Consider the following 19,332-nt stretch of genomic DNA (forward strand, 5'->3'; position numbering starts at 1 on the left):
CTTGAGAAATAAGCGCCTAAAAGGACCCTAGTGTTCAAAGAAAATCGCGTCTAGTAAAAAATTTTGCTGATATTTTTTATTGAAATTTCTAGTATCGGCTTTAATTGACATAATTGACTTTAATTGACATAATTGACTTCTGCTCCAACGATTTTTCTGAAATTCCTCTGGCATATTTATTATGTCAATTAAAGCCGATATCAGAAATTTCAGTAAAAAATATCAGCAAAATTTTTTACTAGACGCGATTTTCTTTGAACAGAAGGGTCCTTTTAAGCCCTAATTTGGCAAAATATATTTACCATCAATGAAATCGGAATATTTCGTACTATTGCCGGATGGTATCTGTTGTTCGTTGCAAAGTTTCTCAGCCATCCCGTTAAAAACGAAAAAGTTATGACGAAAACTTCGTCACAGCTAAATGCGTCCGTATTAATTACGGAGCCACCTTAAGAGCAGATAAGGAATAAGTATTTCGTGATTAAACTGTTAACATGTCCACCATTCTGCTTTAGTTGTGCTCAGCATTGCAGTTGATTCTCGTCTCGTATAGAGACAATATCTTGAAGGCGGTTTTTAAGATTTTAAGCTATCCCAATGAAATATTGTAAACAATGACTGTCACCATGGTAACATCTGTTACCATGGTGATATCCAGGTGACTATCCTTTAGTGTAACCAAGGTAGACGAGCACATTGCGAATATATGCTGGCAAATAAGCATATGTTGAGTAAACAGACATCCCAAGAATTGTCACCAATGTTGCACCTGTGACAGGCAAGGAGGACAAAATAACACTTGGCTTTGCTAAAACATCAGCAACATTTCTGTTGGAGAAGCTTCACTGTCTATAAGATGCAGACTACATTAAAATTTGACATTAGAAACTACGTCGACCATATAATTTTGACTTTAACTATGATGAAGACGAAGAATTAACAGGCATGTTGCACGAACTTGGAAGTACTTGGATCTTTGGCAATGGTACGGGGATGTTACCGAATATACCCCAAGGGGATCTGTTTGAGGAGTTCCATAGAAGGTGGAAATCTGGTATTATTCACCCGGTCGGTCTGGACGTTCATATAAACGTGGAAGACCACAAGTCTTTTTGCTAGGCGCTTTATCAGCTGCAGAAACTCAAGAATGAAATTGATGAGCGAGACATTGTTTACAGTAAGTTATTTTGTTCTTTTGTTACTTGCACCGAGCAAGGTTTTTCTTCAAAACTATGAAAGGTTTGAACCCAGGAGTCATTTCAAAAAAAAGACATTTTTTCTTCAAGTTGATCGTTTTATTTCAAAGGATCTAAACGGAGGGACTTGCATGCGCTTAATAGATGATCTCGTGATAACTGAAGAAAGCAGAACTATCTACCTTGTTATTGGAAATTAACGCTCCATGAACTTCTTCACATAGACCATAATGCACCTTGGTTACACCCCAAAATTTTGCCTATCGATTGTTTCCAATTGTTAGATAGTCCGCCCAAGAGAAATCGAAGACAATGGTTAAGCAAAATTTGGGAGGGGGGGGGGGGGGGGTAAAAAAGCTGCATTATGGTCTATGTGAAAATGGTGAATGAAATTAAGGCATTGGAAATTAACGCGACTTTAGTGGAAAACGACTTTCGAGTGAAGGAAATGAACGCAAAAAAGAGGGTAACATTTCAAAATAAAGTCAATTAACGCGACTTTCACAAAGAACCAAAACTTGTTGAGACAGCGGGAACAAAGTTAAATGTATATTCCGAAATGAAAACTTTGTTCGTGGTTCCCTGAACTTACGCAAGGGGGTCAAGCGAAGAAATCAGGCCACTTCGGGGGTTCTTCACAGTTTCACTGTTTCTGGAATGGAAACAGTAAAGTTTGCAGAAATTAACGCTCCACGTAATTAACGGCGCAGAAATTAACGTTTACAAAATGAATTAACGTGAAATTCGCGTTAATTTCAATAAGCGTTAAGGTTTCTATAATAAGGTAGTCAGGGGCGTAGCTAGGATTTTTCAAAGAGGGGGTTCGCACTCTGTCACACCCGTTTACTTACCAGATTGTCATATCCACATCCATGTCGCCATGTTCTTAAAACACATTATTTTTCGGATAAATAGTTTGCATTTGGGGGGGGGAGGGAGGGGAGAATAGGTGCTGAGTCAGATCATACGAAAACAACACTAATATCGCTATATACATGCTTAAACATTCTTTAATACCTTGATGAAAGTTAGGTTATCGTCTTCGTATACCTTTTCCCCTTCAAACTCAGGATATTTAACAATTAAAGTCAAATCTCGCCTTGCGGACCCCCCCGCTATAACGGACACTCCGATAAAACCGACAGCAGCTAAATCCCCGGCAAAAACAATTTACAGACGTTTGACTGAAATAAACTCCCGCTATTGCGGACTCTTGGTAATGAGGACACTAACTCGAGGTCCATACAATGTCCGCTGTGAAGGAAGTTCACTGTTTTCCACGAGTGCGCGTTGGATATGAGATGGTAGTAAGCCAACGAGGTGCGTAGCGCCTAGTTGGCTTTTAGGCGCCTTGTTGGCCATAATCATCTCGTATCCAACAAGCGCGAGTGGAATAATTTTTTTTATTTAAAACGCCCACAAAATATTGAGAACTCTTCCCACTTTATTTTTGTAAGAACAACTGATTTTCAGCTTTTGTTTAATTTTGAGCAGGCACGTACAATTACCATATTTGGAGAGCATGGTATAATGGCTCAGAAACCATGATGCCTAAGCCAATCAGAGCTCTAGAATAGCATCATCCAATGATTCAGTTTTTAATAAATGGGGATATTTAGTTTAGCAGATATTCTTCAAATAGGAACTATCATCCGTCGAGTTGTATTTTTGCTGTTCTTGCTATGTTTTTAGCCACTAGTTCGGCTATTTCTTCTCCCGACGACACCGCAGGAGCCGTACACCTTGCCAACACTTTTCACGGTCCCCCTGCAACCGGTTTAAAACAGTGTACAGTAAGTGAACTCGCATTCAAACACTTAGAGAGGGGGTAGGGGGCTGAACATTTTTCGAGTGGTCCCCTGGGTTAGGAAATGGAGATGATACTTCTAGATCTGATTTACAGACGGTGTCAATGTTTTAACGCAAATTTTGGTTGGAGTTCGTTGGCTTTATGATGGTCTCAATGGGGCTAATCGTCAACCGTCAAAAAAGTTCTTTTAAAGCGTTAACCTTCAAATATGCAGATTAATATTATTATAACCGTCAACAGGAGCCCATAACCCGGAGCGAGCAACTCCCATACTAGGCCTATGTCACGGCGTTTTTACGGACACATTTCAGGGCACTTTTTCCCGCGAAAATAGAATCTCCACCATGTCTATGAGCGCATTTGAAGTATTAGATATCAAAAAGGAAAACTAAACTTATTTTAAGGCAAAAAATATCATTTTTAGGTCTGTAGGTCACGGTTTCGCTGACAGGTTTGTGGAATTTAAAAGATATTCAAAATTCGTGCCAAAAGCCGTTCTAGAAATAAACTGGTCCATGAAAACGCCAGGACACGAGCGTCGAGCGCATTGATGTTGCTCGCTCCGGATTGTGGGCTCCTACCATAACGCGAGTGAAAAAAACTCTTTTTGGCCATATAATATGGCTAATATCCAGCCATCTTGACCTCACTCTTGATCAATAACGCACATAACAGTTAATATTTAAAACCGTCAATCGTCAAAATTGGAAAAAAAATTACCGTCAACCGTCAAAGCTACCACCTCATTGAGACAACCCGATATCGTTAAGTGATTGTTAGGTCCAGGGTGTTGTGATAAGGTGGAACTAATACGCGACGATGGATGATGAATTAAGATAACCGTTATTCTCCGTCTATGGCCTTCATAAGCCGCGTTTTGGGGGGCGCTAAGGGGCGTGCGTGAAGCGCGAGACACGCGAGAGGAAGAACTTTTCTCTTTTCCTTCCTCTTGCGCTTCACGCTCGCGTACCAAACCCCGCTTGAGGGCCCCCAATAATGCCTGTCTGCCATTTAAGCCTTGACTCTTAAACGGGAGGCTTGACCGCAACGAATTTTCTTTAGCTGCTCCCTTAAGCTACCGCGATCTCCTTCTTCGCTGTTATTTAGGTCGTCGCGCAATGTGCATAGAGAGGCGTTGCCTGACAATCAAGAGCTCCTTTACCGCACCCATCTGACGGCTACGTAGACGCCGGTGGGGTTTTGCCCTTTAAAAGGGGGGTGAGCGTTCTTGTCGAGTAATTCCAAAAACACCCTTTAAAGTTATCAGAAACTCCTTTGTCTGTAAGTTAAGCCAGGGATTTAGATGCTGTCCATATAATCGGGTTGTTATCGCGAGGTCTTTGCAAGGTTCCTCAAGGCGAGAGTTGACTCCAGTGAACCTCGTCCCCAGGGTCTTCTCATCTTTTCAACATGGCAGCGGCACAGAAGACCCTGGGGACGAGGTTCGATTGTAGTTCACATCAATTTTCGGCGCGTCAAATCCTTGAAAGGAACGCTGAGCACGCCCGTCATTTATAGGAGAGTAGTTCGACCTAGTCTGGTTACGTCGTCTTTCCACGCCTTCTCAATGCACTTCGGGGACGTATCGGAGACGAACGGTGCAAAGCTGGCTCGAACCACGTGATCCGAAACGCACAGATCGCGCGAATCAATGAGGCCTAGGGACTAGGAAAGGGGAGTAGCAGTTATCTTAAACTAGGAAAATGGATTTTATTAGAACTTAAGAATCATTGGGGATGGATATGTGGGTAAAATAAAGCGGATCTTAGCCTCGGCTATTGAAATGCACACTTAGAAACATTGGTAGTTAACAGGCAGTTTTACCAGCAATTTACAAGTATAACATTGGATTATTAACGTCAACTTAAAACGTAAGCAATTAACGTAACACTCTGAAGGCTTGCGTGATTAACCATATACTGCAAAAGGGATTGTATCAGTGTATCAAATCTTCTTCTAGCTTCTATTTTAAAAACCACATTTATCAAACCCCCTCGATTCCGACGATCCTACTGAAATATGGGGGATTGCGAGCCGTCTACCTTGGTGATAAAGACCAGCAGTAAGCGATTAGAACGTCGCGACGCGATCAATAACAAAGCGACTATCGTACTAAAAACAACAAGTAAGGCTATAATACAAAACCACGATGATTGATATCTCTTCCTATATTCTATTCCTCCTTTTCCCGTAGATTCGTGAAAGTACGCGTGGATTATCAAGGCCGAATGAATAGTTTCAGATCATCCGCGGTCTTCATTCTCACCTAGCTCGTCCCTGGTTGGTGCAGGGGAGTGTTGATAGGAGTCTGGTAACAAAAAATAGCGTCATACCTGTCGATTGCACTGGAAATACTTTTTATTGGCATACTTTTTACCTTGTACCAGTCGTTCGCGTGGCAGATATTCGCGTCGCTTGGCTTGTTTACATTCGCACGTATTGCGTGCCTATTGCAACTTTGAATCAAAACGAGCGATCTCGATTACACCATTTGGGCGACGTACGTAAACATTAATTGGTGATAGCGACATTGCGAAACACCCAATCAGCGGCGTCCATAAAATGACGACTTCTGCGAATGCTCATGTGTGAAATGATGCGTTCCGAAGCTCCGTCATCTTGAGGGATGTACTCATATACTGTGACCCGCTTTTCTCCCTCGTGACCCCCTTTTAGCTTCTCTATGGGTCCTGTGGACCCCAGTGTAGAAAATCCTGGTAAGAACACTGCTTTTTTAGCTAAATTTCGGATCGAAAATGAAGAAATAAGTTTCATAGTTAATTATTAATAGCCATTTAACTGACAACTGACAAAAGGCCAAAAATGTAACTGACAACTGACAAATGGCCAAAATTTTAACTGACAACTGACATTTGTACCCCCCCCCCCCCCCCCCCATTTTAGACCCTCTTTGAAGGAATCAGTATTTATTTTTAAATTCTTATATAATAAGAGTTGGTAATTTATTTGAATTAAATGTACTTTTCAGAAAGCAAAAGATGCTATTTTCTGTTTCATAAGGTTAAAAGTGTTTTTGTATACTGTTGTTCGTACTTATGACTCAATGATTGGGCAGTCTTTGTCTAATAAAGCATCAAAGTTCGTCGAGATAAAACGCACAGCAACCGTGATAGCATTTACCGGCGTTAATCAGTAACTCCTCATCCTTTAGTTTTGTGAGCCTCGTTCTACACCGCCATTACTGGATGGTTTCCGTCTACCTACAATGCATTTTCGGTCGCAGTTTTAGTAATAACTTCTCGGGCGATTTTCCGCCTTGAAATTTTTGACGACAGCTTCTCTAAGAATTTTCACCACACAACAAACTCGGACAGACTGAGATCAAAACAACGTAAGATGTTGGCTGCCTCTTTCACGGGCTTTTCCAAGGCTCAGTGGGGAGCAGCGAGAAACAATACGCGAGAGCTGGAGACAAGCAAGAAGCGCGAGAGGAGGATGACGGGAACGAGCGTAGAGCGCAAGCGGTGAGTGATCCCCGATTTCAGTTAATAATTAACTCAAATATCCCCGAGAAAGTGATCGCGAGAAGCTGGGGACGAGAAGGAAATGTTGGTGACAACTGGCGCTCGTAATTCCTGGAAAGTTAATTACATAACCTATGAAGTTCTTTTTATTTTCAAAAAAAAATGTTAAAATATTCTGAATAGTTTTTTTAAGCTCTGCTTCTTATGGAGATGCTCAATTTTACCGTAACTTTGTTTCCGAACTGAATATAAATACCCTTAAATGTTTTTAAGGTATCGTAAATGATGTTCCGACGTCAAAACTGTTCGGACGGAACGATTTTCAGGTTTGTCCGACAGTTTTCCCGCACAAACAAGTTTTCAAAAAAGTTAAAGTTTTCAGGACCGTAGCCTAGTTTCTTACGACAAGGATGGTCAGTGGCGGATCCACGGGAGGGGCCCGGGAGGCCTAGGCTCCCCCCTTATTTTTCGACAAAATGAGACCCAAAGGGCCGAAAAACATTTTTTTGGAGACCGGGCCTCCCCTTACCTCACCCGCTCCCCCCCCCCCCCCTTATCTGAAGGTCTGGATCTACCACTGCTGGTTATTATACAGTCAGATTTTAAAGCATCAGTTTCAGAATGAGGAGACTGAAAACGTGTCGAGGGCGATTACTAATTCTTTGAAAGGAAGTATCTTCCCGAGGGCAGTATGGAATGCTCTAAAGGAAATTAAGCTCCTTTTCTAAAGCTAAACGATTTTCCGTGTGCAACTATAACCTACAGTGATTATCGTTCTCAGCGTCAAAACAAAGAGGTCTATGATTTTTAATACTCTGTTGAACAATCACCGAAAAGAGTACAAAGGCGTGAAGCAAATATAGGTTCAAAATGTACTGAAAACCACACGGGGCAAAACAATGCATGGTTTACAGATGGCAATCACAAGGGTACAAACTGAATGTTTAGTAAGTCTAGCCAATGTCTTCATGTATTGTCTTTTGTAAGTTACTGCACGGTATAAGACATCTTCGAACTAAACAAAACCCATGACCATCGTGGCCAGCTTGTCTTCCCATGTACTAGATACGTATCTCGAGCAGAGGATGCAGTCACCGTGCACGAAAACTTGCCAAAAAAAAAGCAGTTTCAGTTTCAAATTTAACCGAAGGAATTTTTTTATGCTAATACTAGAAGGCCACCTGCGCTAACTGAGAAATTGCCTTTCATTTCCTAATTCACGTCATCTGGAGGAAGTTTCAGTTTCCAGGCTGCGACCCTTAAAATCCAGCCTTGGAACAGCCAGAAAGGTTGCTGTACCAGTGAGGTGAAAGGAAACTTTATTCTGTTGGATTTTTGCCCTAATGATCATGATGCTTTGTGAATTTGCCTGGACTTTTTGTCTCTTTGCTTTCTCCATAAGCGGCAGTACAGGTAGACACCCTTCTATTTTTTCTTTAATGGATTCTCTGTAGATTAAATTAACGACGAGTTCATGAACTCAAAGCGCTCTTAATATCCTTGTACGAATTGAAATTCTTTTTAATTTGTGTTTTCTCCATAAGCGGCAGTACAGGTAAAGGCCTCTTTCTTTCCATTTTTCTATTTTATTTGTTTTTTTCAATTTTTTAAACAGATTCTCTTTAGATTAAATTAACGACGAATCGTGAACTCAAAGTGCTCTTGATATCCTTCTACGAATTGAAATTCTTTTTAATTTTCGTTTTCTTCATAAGCGGCAGTACAGGTGAAGGCCTCTTTCTTTCCGTTTTTCTAATTTTTTTGAAAAATTTAATAGATTCTCTGTAGATTAAATTAACGACGAACACATGAACTCAAAGGGCTCTATACTTCTACGAAATTCTTTTTAATTTTTACTGTTATCACTTTTAGAAACTCGTTTTTCCGTGATATTCCTCACTTAAAGAGAGCAAATTTAAACCGTATTTCGTTTCGCCCAAAATATATAACTGTTTCAGTAATTCGATTTTTGAAAAGAAAAAAATTAGACGCCAGGATATTTTTTAAATTCAGTATATAAATTTCAGGGGGAAGAAATAAACCCAAAAATGGCAGATGATTTTTTCCCCTGCATTCTTCAGTAATTCAAACTTGTAATCATGGTCGACTCTCGTTTCTCTAGACAAATTTCTCCTGCAGCCTTATTAGAAAATTACAAGAGCGCTGGTGAAAATATCAAAAAATGTAAAGGCCATTAGTTGAGCAAAGACAAGTCAGGAATCTTTTCTGCATGGGCCACGACTGCACGCTAGGTTCGATATAGACTTTCTCAAAGCCCGTTTCCGGTTCTGCTGTCCCTCGCATTCGCTCGCTTCGCGAGCGTCCCTCGCGCCTTCGGCGCTCACGCAGTCGACTTGAGGCAAGTGTAGGTTGGATAAAAAAAGACCTTTCAAGATAGTCCATGACATGATTATAGCCCACTTTCGATATATCAAAATTCTAACATGACCCTGAGGCTTTAGGGACAAAACTGCAATTTTTTCACAACTCCACTGTCTCACAATAGTCCACTTTCGAGTTCGGAGAAAAATGTGCGGGCGGTAATCCCGAAAGGTAATATTGGATATGATTAATACACTGTTCCTGACACTGTAGCTGTCGAACTTAGTTTTGTTGCTTTCCTTTAGCACTTTCAAACATGAGTCGATGGCCTCTCGTGCCATTTTTTCAAATTTCTTTGAAGAACAGTGAACTCAAAACCACCCACAATACATTTCGGGATTGTCGCGTGCACTTTTCCGGCAACCTTTCTCGAAACAGCTCTGTTCAAATTTCAAACACTTACTTGACGGAATTTATGAATATTTTACTTTACGTCGAGGCTAACCCTGTATAAATGTGCCGTTAATGTTTGTATTCAGCGGTAATTTTTAATTCGAAACAGGTTTTTCCGAGAGGCCGGACTTGACTCAAAAACAAACGCAATCCAAATATAGAAAAATGACCAGAAAGCCTCTATCAGAGTCACGTAAGACTTTTAATATATCGAACGTAAGCTATTGACATCCTGCTGACCAGATGCTTTTGAACGTCGTGGATCAGCTGGATCTCAATGACATCGATCACAATTTGTTCGGCATCAACGAGAAACCAAATTCACCATTTTAAAAAATTTATTTATTGATTTAACACAGTTGATTCATCAACCATTTGTTAGGCCCCGTCTACACGTATGAAAGCGGAAGATTTTTGTTCCGTTTTCAAAAAAAACCTGCGTTCCCTGAAATATAGAATCCGGAAACGGAATACAGAATCTGTGAAAGAAGGTTCCAAGCGATCGATTCGAAAAAATATATATTAGCAATGACAATAAAATAAATAAACAGATAAAATAAAGACATAAATGAAAAAATTACCTGGGCAGAGGAGACTGCCGTATGACTAGCGGAGTCGATTCCGGTGAAAAGACTCTTCATACCACTTCCGGCAATGAATGCAGGTTCTCATGAGCAGCAAAGCGGGCAGAAAAACTATAGCTGATGAGAAGACGTCACTGGGAATAATTAGTTCCTTTAGAAAGAGGTAAGTTATTTGGAGACAGACTTCGTTTTAATCGACAGAGGCATCGTTTATAGAACAGAAAGGCGTCGTCGTCAAGTTTTTCCTGGGTGTGTTTTCTGGGTTGTCTTCAACAGTGTTCAGTTTTATTTATCAAAACAACTTACTCAAGAGAGCCACGGCATTGTGGAGTCCAACGAGAAGAGAGAATTCTGCATGCATTTGCTTGATTCCGCGACTGATTGCATCATAGCCTGCTTCATGTGTTAGGATAGTGCACTGTCGCCAAGATCTGAATGCCTGGAGCAGGCTAATTACATCGAAATAATGCGTCATGTTTAATAAGCCTCTTCAACGTAAAACACGGATGTCAACGCAAACTCAGTTACACCAGTATTCCATCAGCATTCAGCTTGGCGAAAAAGTTGAACTTATTTGCTAAAACACCAGAACTGTGATCACGTCACGGGTCGGCCATTATTCAGTTTAATTTCGGGACTATCATGTACTGTGGTCGGACGTCAACTACTGCAACTCATGACATTTAGCTTAAAGGTAATGTTTAACTGTATTATTCAACCAATAAACTCGTGAATAAAAATTAGTTGTAAAATTACTTTTATCGGCTTTGCAGTGCAATAAATCACACTTTGGCAAACCTTATCAAGACACATTAACAAGATTATATAAAGAGAAATTCAAAGAAAACTAAAACAAATTCTCTTTGGATTGTACTAAATTACGCAATGTGAAATTCTTTAATTTTCTATCATTGATATTTCCGTATTGCGTTTCCGTTTCCGTGATTCCGTTTCCGGATTCCCTGTTTTAGTGCTACGATGATTTTTTGGAATCATTTTTTTGCTGTCCACACGAAAACGCAATAGTGACTGAAAACGCAACCTCGCAGCGACGCTGCCCTGTCGCTGACCAAAAGGATCGCGGCCTCTGAGAACGAGATTACACAAAAGGGACTCCTGGTGACGAGGTTATCTTTGATACTGGGACCATGCGCATTTATTGGTATCTGCAATATTCGGACTCATGATCATTCTCTCCCCCAGAGCCACCCGGCTCTAATTTGACCATTTTATAAAGTACTTTGCTCGATCCTCAGAGAACATTAGAAAAACAAAGAAAAGATATTTATTTTGAAATATAAGCCGGCTCTAAATGTTTTGAAATTACACTAATTGCTCGCGCATATATTGTTACGTAATTATCTATCTCTCCCTTTAACTAAGCGCCCCCTTTGAATAAGCGCCTTACGCTGGATTCAGAAACTTAAAGGAGTGCTAGGCGCTAATTTGAGCATTACGGTATTTCAGGGTTATGTTGCAACTGCACACCTTGAGTTTATAATCGCAAGAATCAGGAACACCCAACGACTGTTTTCTGTAAAATATCTGTTCATAGAAGCAAATATTGCCTAGAATTGTCTATTACTTCAGGGCCGCTAAAAATTTCAAGATGACCGTTCCCTTCAAGGATGTACAATTTTCGAAGCCTATCTAATAAATTCCCAACCATATTCTGAAGTGTAATTTTTTATTTCCTCCTCAGGCTAAGCTACTCTTCGTATAAAAAAGGAAACCTAAAATTTTCGGATTCAAAAATGCGATGGAGAGAGCAATAAGATAAATTCTCACTCTCGTAATACGTTAAATTGCATACAAATTTTTCGTAGAAATGATCCTCAAGCCCTCCTTGTAATTTTGAAAAAACTCAGGTTGCGCTAGGATGACCGAAAAGACACACATTTTATAGAGCCGCTTAGAATGCATTTCTAGAGATCTACATGTACTCTGGATAGCCTAAAAAGTGTATTTAGGAGGAAATCGTCGTTGGGTGGCCCTGTAAATTGATTTCTCAATTATATTAATTCTTTTACATTTATGAAACCAAGGTACAGAAGACGGAAGCCGTACAGACGTTTATGTTTCCATTCATGGTCAAGATATCGACAACTGTGGCCCACAGAGTGAACCGTGCCGGTCCATAGCAAAGGCGGTTAAACAGGTTGTAAAAAACGGGCGAATTCATCTTGATGGTTCTGGCACGAAGGACCAGCCCTTTGACTGCAAGAGTAGACTGACGAATTCAGATCAATATTGGGGAATTTCTATTGACAAAAGCGTGTCCATAGAACGCCTCGATTCTACCCCGCATGTTAAGTGTGAAAAAGGATTTCACTTTCATAAAGATAAAGTACAAAAAATAAAAATTACCTTGTCTGGGATTGCATTTGAGCACGCACCGCTTGTATTTGATGACTGCTACAGAATTCAGCTTATAAACTGCTCTTACAAGAACGCGGGGAAGGGAGCCGCCGTCAGGATTCGGACGCAAACTATTCCCACACTCCACTTACACATACAGGGACCATCTCTGTTTCAGAACAACCAAAGATGCATTGAAGTCTGGATAAGAAACAAAAGGAAATTTTTCCTAACACTTCGCGTGAACAACACCATATTTCAAGAGAATGGCCTTCAACCTAATCAGTCAACTAGAGCTGTGATTTCCATACGAACCAACATTAAATCCAGTTCATCAGTGCGAGCTGATATTTCAGTAAACAACGTCACAAGCGTCGAAAACAAGGCTCCTTTCATGCTGCTAGCTGTACCGACAGCTAACACAAAGGAAGTATACAGCCATGTAAAACTATTAAACAATAACTTGAGGTCCTCTAACTCAACAAACAGTGCCAGGCGCTATATGGATAGCATGTACATATCCCAAGTAACAAAAACTGATTCAAGATTTCATCACTTTCTCTGCGGTAACAACAGTAATGATTTGGCATTAAGGTGCATTAAAATTTCTTCCAGTGAGGCTAAACTGGTGAAAATCGAGAATTCTTTATTTGTCGGGCAAACTGTGACGAAAGGAAAGGGCGGAGCCTTGAGTATTGAATGCAAAGGCCGTGCTTCCTTGGTTGTTAAAAACACTACTTTTGAGCGAAACAAGGCATATTCCGGTGGCGGTGCGATTTTTTTCAATGGTGCAAAAGGAAATCTAAGGTTTGAACTTACTAATGTAAATTTTTCTGAATGCGAATCCGAAACCCAGGGCTCTGCGTTTCTAGTGGGGAAAACTCACGGTCTTATAGCTAAACCGATAAACTATGATCTGAACGCGCATTTTAGAAACGTCCGCGTCAAAAACTGCGCCGGTTCAAACAGCAGTGTTTGTGTTATGAGGAGTGGGTTCGTGGAATTTGAACGTTTTCACTGGGAAAACACTGTTTCAAAGGTCTCTGGAGGTATATTCGTAGCAAGTACTGGTACTGTTAAGACAAATGTTTCAATTTTGAAGTCTAATTTCACCGACAGTCATTACAATGGAAGTGCGTTCGTGATAATCGAAGCACTGAAAAAACACAGAGGAAAGGTCTTGGTAGCCAACACTTCTATGTACAATAATCAAAATATAGCGTTGATAATCAACCCAAAATATGATTTTTTGCTCAAGAACGTGACCATCGCCTATTGCAGACACGGATTACAAACATCCAATAAATGGTTGTGTCGCAAAGACTTTCCTTTGCAGCCTGTCAAAATCCTAATTGAAAACTGCACTTTTAAACGCAATGTCTACGATGTGTCTATAACTGTAAGAGAGGCTCGGTCTGTATCGTTCACAGTGAACAACACGAATTTCATCGGCCAGTCAAACGGTCACGCGATTCGATTCTATATGCCCGCAATGGGGAACAAAACCAAAATATCGAGAGCCACAGTAAAAATAGACAAAGTGATTTTTGATTCTCGTCCTGCCAGCTATTTCGCCCTTTACTTCCGTGGCAAGAAGTATGTAACCATACGGCGGTCGATTTTTCGCCATTGCACATCTGTTAGCCAAGAGCTGTGGAACTGTGGTGGTAGTAAGTTTGCTTATGAGACGGCAACAGGTGCTATTTCGATTCTCTCCAACCCGGACAAAAGCCACAAACAAGGGTGTGTCCAACGAAACATAACCAACAACATTCACCCTTTATGGAAATACCACAGTCACGTGACTGTTGAAGATACGTTATTTCAAGAGAACGCTGGGCTCAATGGGGGTGCAGTGTATCTTAGTAACGGAAACACTACCTTTCGGAATTGCTCCTTTGAAAACAATTTGGCAGCGAAGCACACAGGTCAAGTTTATTCCGCCTATGGAACTGGTCGAGTAGAATTCGTCAACTGCTCTTTTGTTAGTAGTACGTACCATGCAACTATCTCTGGCAGGAAGTTCAAAAATGTCGCCTTCTTTTATTCTGAAAGCGGAGGACCCATCAAGTTTCGGAACTCGTCTATGTTTTCAAACACCTCTACAAGGCGTTCGTTTTCTGTGTTGGCAGTTTACAACGGAGGATACGTTGATATCGACAGCGAAACTAGCATTCGCTGCGAAGGAAGTCAGATGTCTCTCGCAAATGCAACGCATTTTGTATACACCGTTGTATACACCGAAAAAAGAGATGAACGCTTTTGCATAGAAAACGTGACGGTCCTTTCGTTTTCCTGTAAGCTTTGCTCTCCCGGATATTACAGCCTACAAACTGGTTTCTCAAAAGGTCTTTCTGTAGATGGTTCATTCCAATGTCATCCATGTCCTTTGGGAGCTACATGCATAGGAAACGAATCAAGCATCGCGGCAGTAGAAAACTTCTGGGGCTACAATGTGCCGGGAAGAGATGGGCAAGTACTCAACTTTGTTCCTTGCCCCAAGGGTTATTGCCGCTCACCGAGCCCGCAATCGTTAGTGTACAACAGTTGCCATGGAAACAGGACTGGTTTTCTGTGTGGCCAGTGCGCACCTGGTTACACTGAAACACTATTTAATTCTGAGTGCAGAATAACAGCTCAATGTAAAGATTACCTCTTCTGGATAGCGATGTTTCTTTACTCTGCCGCCTTGGCTCTATATCTGCTAATTGATCCTCCTTTGCTTCGACTTCTCAGTCCACAACAGATTTTATGGTTCATGAAAAAGAAGGAGAGAAGAGAAAGGAGGAGAGAAAACAGTGAAAACTGCGACGAGTCAGACAGTGGTTATACAAAAATCGCCTTCTATTACTACCAAGTCGCCGATTTACTGCTAGGCAGTTCTCTTGATGACTTGCTTCATGAAATGCCTCTCGTTGTTGCTATGATTTCAGCGTTCAATTTTCAAGTCCGCTCTGTTTACCTAAGAATCGAGTGTCCATTTCCGGGATTGACCCCAGTCACCAAAGAACTGCTTCTTTCTTTGGTGGTGTTCGCAACAATGGCGAACCTCGCCCTCATTTTCTGCGCCCACTTGCTTATCAGCAGATTCCATAAGAAGGTGAGAAAGCCATCGTTGAGCCGTTATATGGCGGTCTCCTTGGAGATATTGTTGCTAGGATACGATACACTGGCTGAAACTTCGCTGGGGCTGATGCACTGTGTAAGAACTGGTTATGAGCATCGACTGTTCATTGATGGTACCACGATCTGTTGGCAGCCGTGGCAATACATCCTTCTTGGGTACATCATCGTGTTTGTGGTGCCCTTTATCGCAGTCCTGTACTACGGTTCTTCAAAGCTGCACAGTTCTTACATTTCTTCAGGTGAATTTCTCGCAGCTTGTGCTATTCCTTTACCATTTCTAATCTATTGGCTTTTCAAGCGCGTTTTCAAGAGAAGAAAGGAAGAAAATGATAGCGAAGAAGCTGCAGCAACGCTGGACAATAGCGCTGAAGTAATGAAGGTCCTACACGAGCCATTTCGCGCACCTAATGATCGAGATAAAGGCACTCTTTACTGGGAGAGCGTTATGATTGGTCGACGGCTCATCCTTCTTACATTTCACTCGTTCATCCCTAACGCTATGATCCGATTTTTCTTCATGGCTAGCGCTTGCGACTTCATGGCCATCCACCACATAATCAAGGCCCCATTTCGGAGCAACACCGCTAACAAAGCCGAAACGACGTCCTTAGTCACCTTGGCAATCGTCGCTAAAATCAGCCTGATAAAGGCAACTCTCCAGTCTTCCGGGATAAGTGCCAAGGGAAGAAATAAGCTTTTCCTAAAGGGACTTCAGTGGTTCGAATTTGCTGCAATGGGACTTGTTCCTGCATTGTTGTCCTTGCTAGCTGCTTCAGCCATTTTGTCGCAAACATTCCGTTTGATTATTTATTTTGTCAAGAAGATTGGCCGACGCTTTCGAAAGGATGACATTACTCATACATCTATCGATGAACTAACAGATCCTCTTTTGAGTAATAACCAAGATTATGGTAGTTGTTAATGGTTACATTGAGGTCTCAAAGGGGGGGAGGGGACAGGGGAATGCTATCGCTTTTGTCGGTCACTTCTGAGACTGCCTATCGCCGAGAAGGTTAGGAATTTAAGTCCCTGTCGCATTTTAGCTAGTAACAAAATGTAGCTGATGGAGCCTGGAATGAAATAATTGTTATTAAACTTTGTTCCTGAAGAGACCGTTCTTAAACAATACCATAGTTAGATAACGTTCGGTTCCAAAGAACATAACAAAACATGATTGGAAATAACGGACGAGAATTTGTTATTTCGCTGACGAAACAGTCAAAATGCAAAAGTGAACAGATGCTGCTTTCACTTCTTAAAAATGGATTGTCGCTGTCACAATTCTTTCCTTTTTTCTGCTGATTGTTGGTGCTTTCTGGGAGGACTGTCCCCATTTTTCGGGGCCATACCATAAATTCCGAAAATAAGCTCCTCGATGTATAAGCCCCTCCAAATATAAGCCCCCCACAACGGCAACGCAAAAAACCCTCCGTTAAATTGCCCCTCCAAATATAAGCCCCCGGGGACTTGTACTTGGAAAATTGCCCTCAGATACAAAGTAAAACAAAGCAAAAACGGTAAATTTACTTCCAACTATAAGGCTAGCCCAATCGATTTTGAAACGCAAATTTCCCTCCGTAGATAAGCCTCTCCGAACATAAGTCCTTCCAAAAATAAGCCCCTCAAAAAGGGCCTTTGAAAAATATAAGCCACGGGGCTTATTTTCGGAATTTTACGGTACCTCCTGTCGCTTCTACTCCTTGAAAGACCTCAACATTGCTACCTGTTACAATGCCACAACTTCCAAAGAGATAATACAGTAAAAATTAATCGGTCAGGGGAGGAGGGGAAGGGAAGATGTGTGCCTCCCTCCCTCCCTTCCCTAGTGTTTTGGTTAAGCTGAAAAGTTTGCTTATTTTGCCCCTTATGATAAAAATAACAATAAAATTACCGCCGGCCTACCATAATGTACCATAATGCCGTCTTACATAAATTTCCTTCAATATCCCAAGCCAACTCCCAAGAATGTTTTAGATGAATGTCTAAATTTGTTATTTAACTAGGATGTAGAGAATTTGGAGATATACCCTACACGGTAAGACAGAAAGTAGGGGGCAAACTTGTAGTCTTTTGCCTTACTGATCTTGGCAATAACTCTTTACTACCCTGAAGCATATGATTGTGACTTTTATGATTCAAATTTCAAAATATAAACCTAATTATAGCACAACTCATCACCTACCTAGTTGCCAAACAATTTTCTGTCAGTGAGGTAGACAATACTGAATAGCCTGTCGGGGGGAGGGTGCGGCTACATGTAGGCTAAATATTGAAAAATTGATTCTAGCTTGAGTTTACATGTATCTGCATATAAAAAAGGAAGCATTCCATATAAACTATGACAAGGTGTTATTATTGGTTGTATGTTCTGTAGTTTTTGCTAACTATATATATCTATGGGTTATCTATGCAATAATTGGATTATGTAGCTTAAATAGTACACTACTAGAAGCAGATTAGGAATTTGTATTTCATACTAAATGTTTTGTGATTAAACTATTAACAGTTCCACCATCCTGTTTTAGTTCTGCTTGGCATTGCAAGTGATTCTCGTCTGGTACAGAGACAATGTCTTGATGGCGGTTTGTAAGATTTTAAGCTGTCGCAATGAATTGTAAACAATGACTTGTAAGCAAACATCTGTTACCATGGTGATATCCAGGTGACTATCCTGCAGTGTAACCAAGGTAGACGAGGACATTGTGAATATATGCTGGCAAATAAGCATATGTTGAGTAAACAGACATCCCAAGAATTGTCACCAATGTTGCATCTGTGACAGGCATGTTAAGGAGCACAAAATAATTTGCTAAAACATCAGCAACATTTCTGTTGGAGAAGCTTTACTTTCTATAAGAAGCAGACTACATTCAAATTTGACATTAATTTTAACTGATAAATATTTTGTGCTTTGTGTTTGTGAGACCAACATTATTTTCTTGTTAGATAATCACAGTGATGCCAACTTCCAGAGTTCTGAAAATAGAGACTTTTGCACTATCCACCCCTCTACCATTGCCAACCTACCCCAACCTCCCTGGGCCATTTCAGAGTTGCTCCAAGCCTCTGTTTCAATGCAAGGCTAAGTGCAAAGCCATTGACATGAAACTGATTTTTTCAATGTCATCCAAATACAACTCATTTTCACTCATTTTGTAATTGAGAGTTTTTAGAACTCAGAAATGGCCTGTATAGTACAAAGCAACCCAGTCTCCAAATTATTTTTGCTGTGGTTGAACAGAAATTAGGATACAAATTTTTCAATGAAGACATGATCGTCGCATTGATTAGCATCTTAAGCAATAACAAAGTAACCCAAAAGGAATTTTAGAATTTGCACCCATGGTGTTTACATTTTAATAAAAGTTGAGCTGCAGTCCTCTACCATGAAGGCCCGGACATTAGAAGCAGGCCAATTTGTTGAGTCCCTGTTTACCAGTGAAAGGAATGGAAAATGAAATGAAAAAGATGTGACCAAGGAAATATACAATATTTTAAATGAAGACATGATCGTCGCAGTTGATTTAGCAATTTAAGCAACTGACCGGAAAATACTTTTGAAAATACTACATCAACATTTGCACTTTTTTCATATTTTAGGAGCTAAATTTCAGAAAGGCTTAGACGCCCCCTTTATCCTTTCGCCCTCAATCTGGCGGTCTCCGGGATTTTTCTGCAGAGTCGGCTTATATGTTTGCGCAGGTTGCAACAGCCTCCCCTAAGGCATACTTTTGTGTGTTTATAATGCCAAATCTAAGTGCATTTCTCATAAAATTCACCTAAAAGGATACTGAATATTGTTCTTTCCCAAGGCTCAAGCATGTAGATTCCCGTTGTGACCTGGTACTGGTAGTTTTTCAGAGAAATCCATTCCCGAATCTTTTGAAACATGGCGTCTCGTTTATCTTCACTGTTCCGCTTGTACGTCAAGTAGTCTAAGCACAAGGTATCTCTTACAGGTATATCCGCTGATCAAAGGCGCTGTTTTATGAACATGC

At 40.8% G+C, this 19,332-nt stretch overlaps 2 protein-coding genes across 2 annotated transcripts; one reads left to right on the forward strand and one right to left on the reverse strand.

Annotated features, from left to right (window-relative positions):
• Positions 1-7,786: 7,786 nt before the first annotated feature.
• LOC140944529 (uncharacterized) lies at positions 7,787-16,256 on the forward strand. Its single transcript, XM_073393653.1, has 2 exons — positions 7,787-7,904; positions 11,896-16,256. Exons 1-2 carry the CDS (start codon positions 7,835-7,837, stop codon positions 16,254-16,256), a joined length of 4,431 nt encoding a protein of 1,476 aa, XP_073249754.1. The 5' UTR covers positions 7,787-7,834.
• Positions 16,257-17,785: 1,529 nt separating this feature from the next.
• LOC140943744 (serine palmitoyltransferase small subunit A-like) lies at positions 17,786-19,240 on the reverse strand. Its single transcript, XM_073392854.1, has 2 exons — positions 19,126-19,240; positions 17,786-18,107 (listed from the first exon to the last, which is right to left on the reverse strand). Exons 1-2 carry the CDS (start codon positions 19,223-19,225, stop codon positions 18,001-18,003), a joined length of 207 nt encoding a protein of 68 aa, XP_073248955.1. The 5' UTR covers positions 19,226-19,240; the 3' UTR covers positions 17,786-18,000.
• Between the last annotated feature and the right edge of the window lie 92 nt (positions 19,241-19,332).

This window comes from Porites lutea, chromosome 7 (genome assembly GCF_958299795.1).
Source record: "Porites lutea chromosome 7, jaPorLute2.1, whole genome shotgun sequence".
NCBI classification, from domain to species: domain Eukaryota; kingdom Metazoa; phylum Cnidaria; class Anthozoa; order Scleractinia; family Poritidae; genus Porites; species Porites lutea.

Bases quoted from the DNA above. Each gene is read 5' to 3' on its own strand.
- LOC140944529 (XM_073393653.1), top strand. From the start codon at position 7,835: ATGATCATGATGCTTTGTGAATTTGCCTGGACTTTTTGTCTCTTTGCT. The intron at 7,905-11,895 runs GTAGACACCCTT...TATGAAACCAAG, and splicing joins CTCCATAAGCGGCAGTACAG to GTACAGAAGACGGAAGCCGT.
- LOC140943744 (XM_073392854.1), bottom strand. From the start codon at position 19,225: ATGTTTCAAAAGATTCGGGAATGGATTTCTCTGAAAAACTACCAGTAC. The intron at 18,108-19,125 runs GTATCCTTTTAG...TGCCTGTCACAG, and splicing joins TTGGGAAAGAACAATATTCA to ATGCAACATTGGTGACAATT.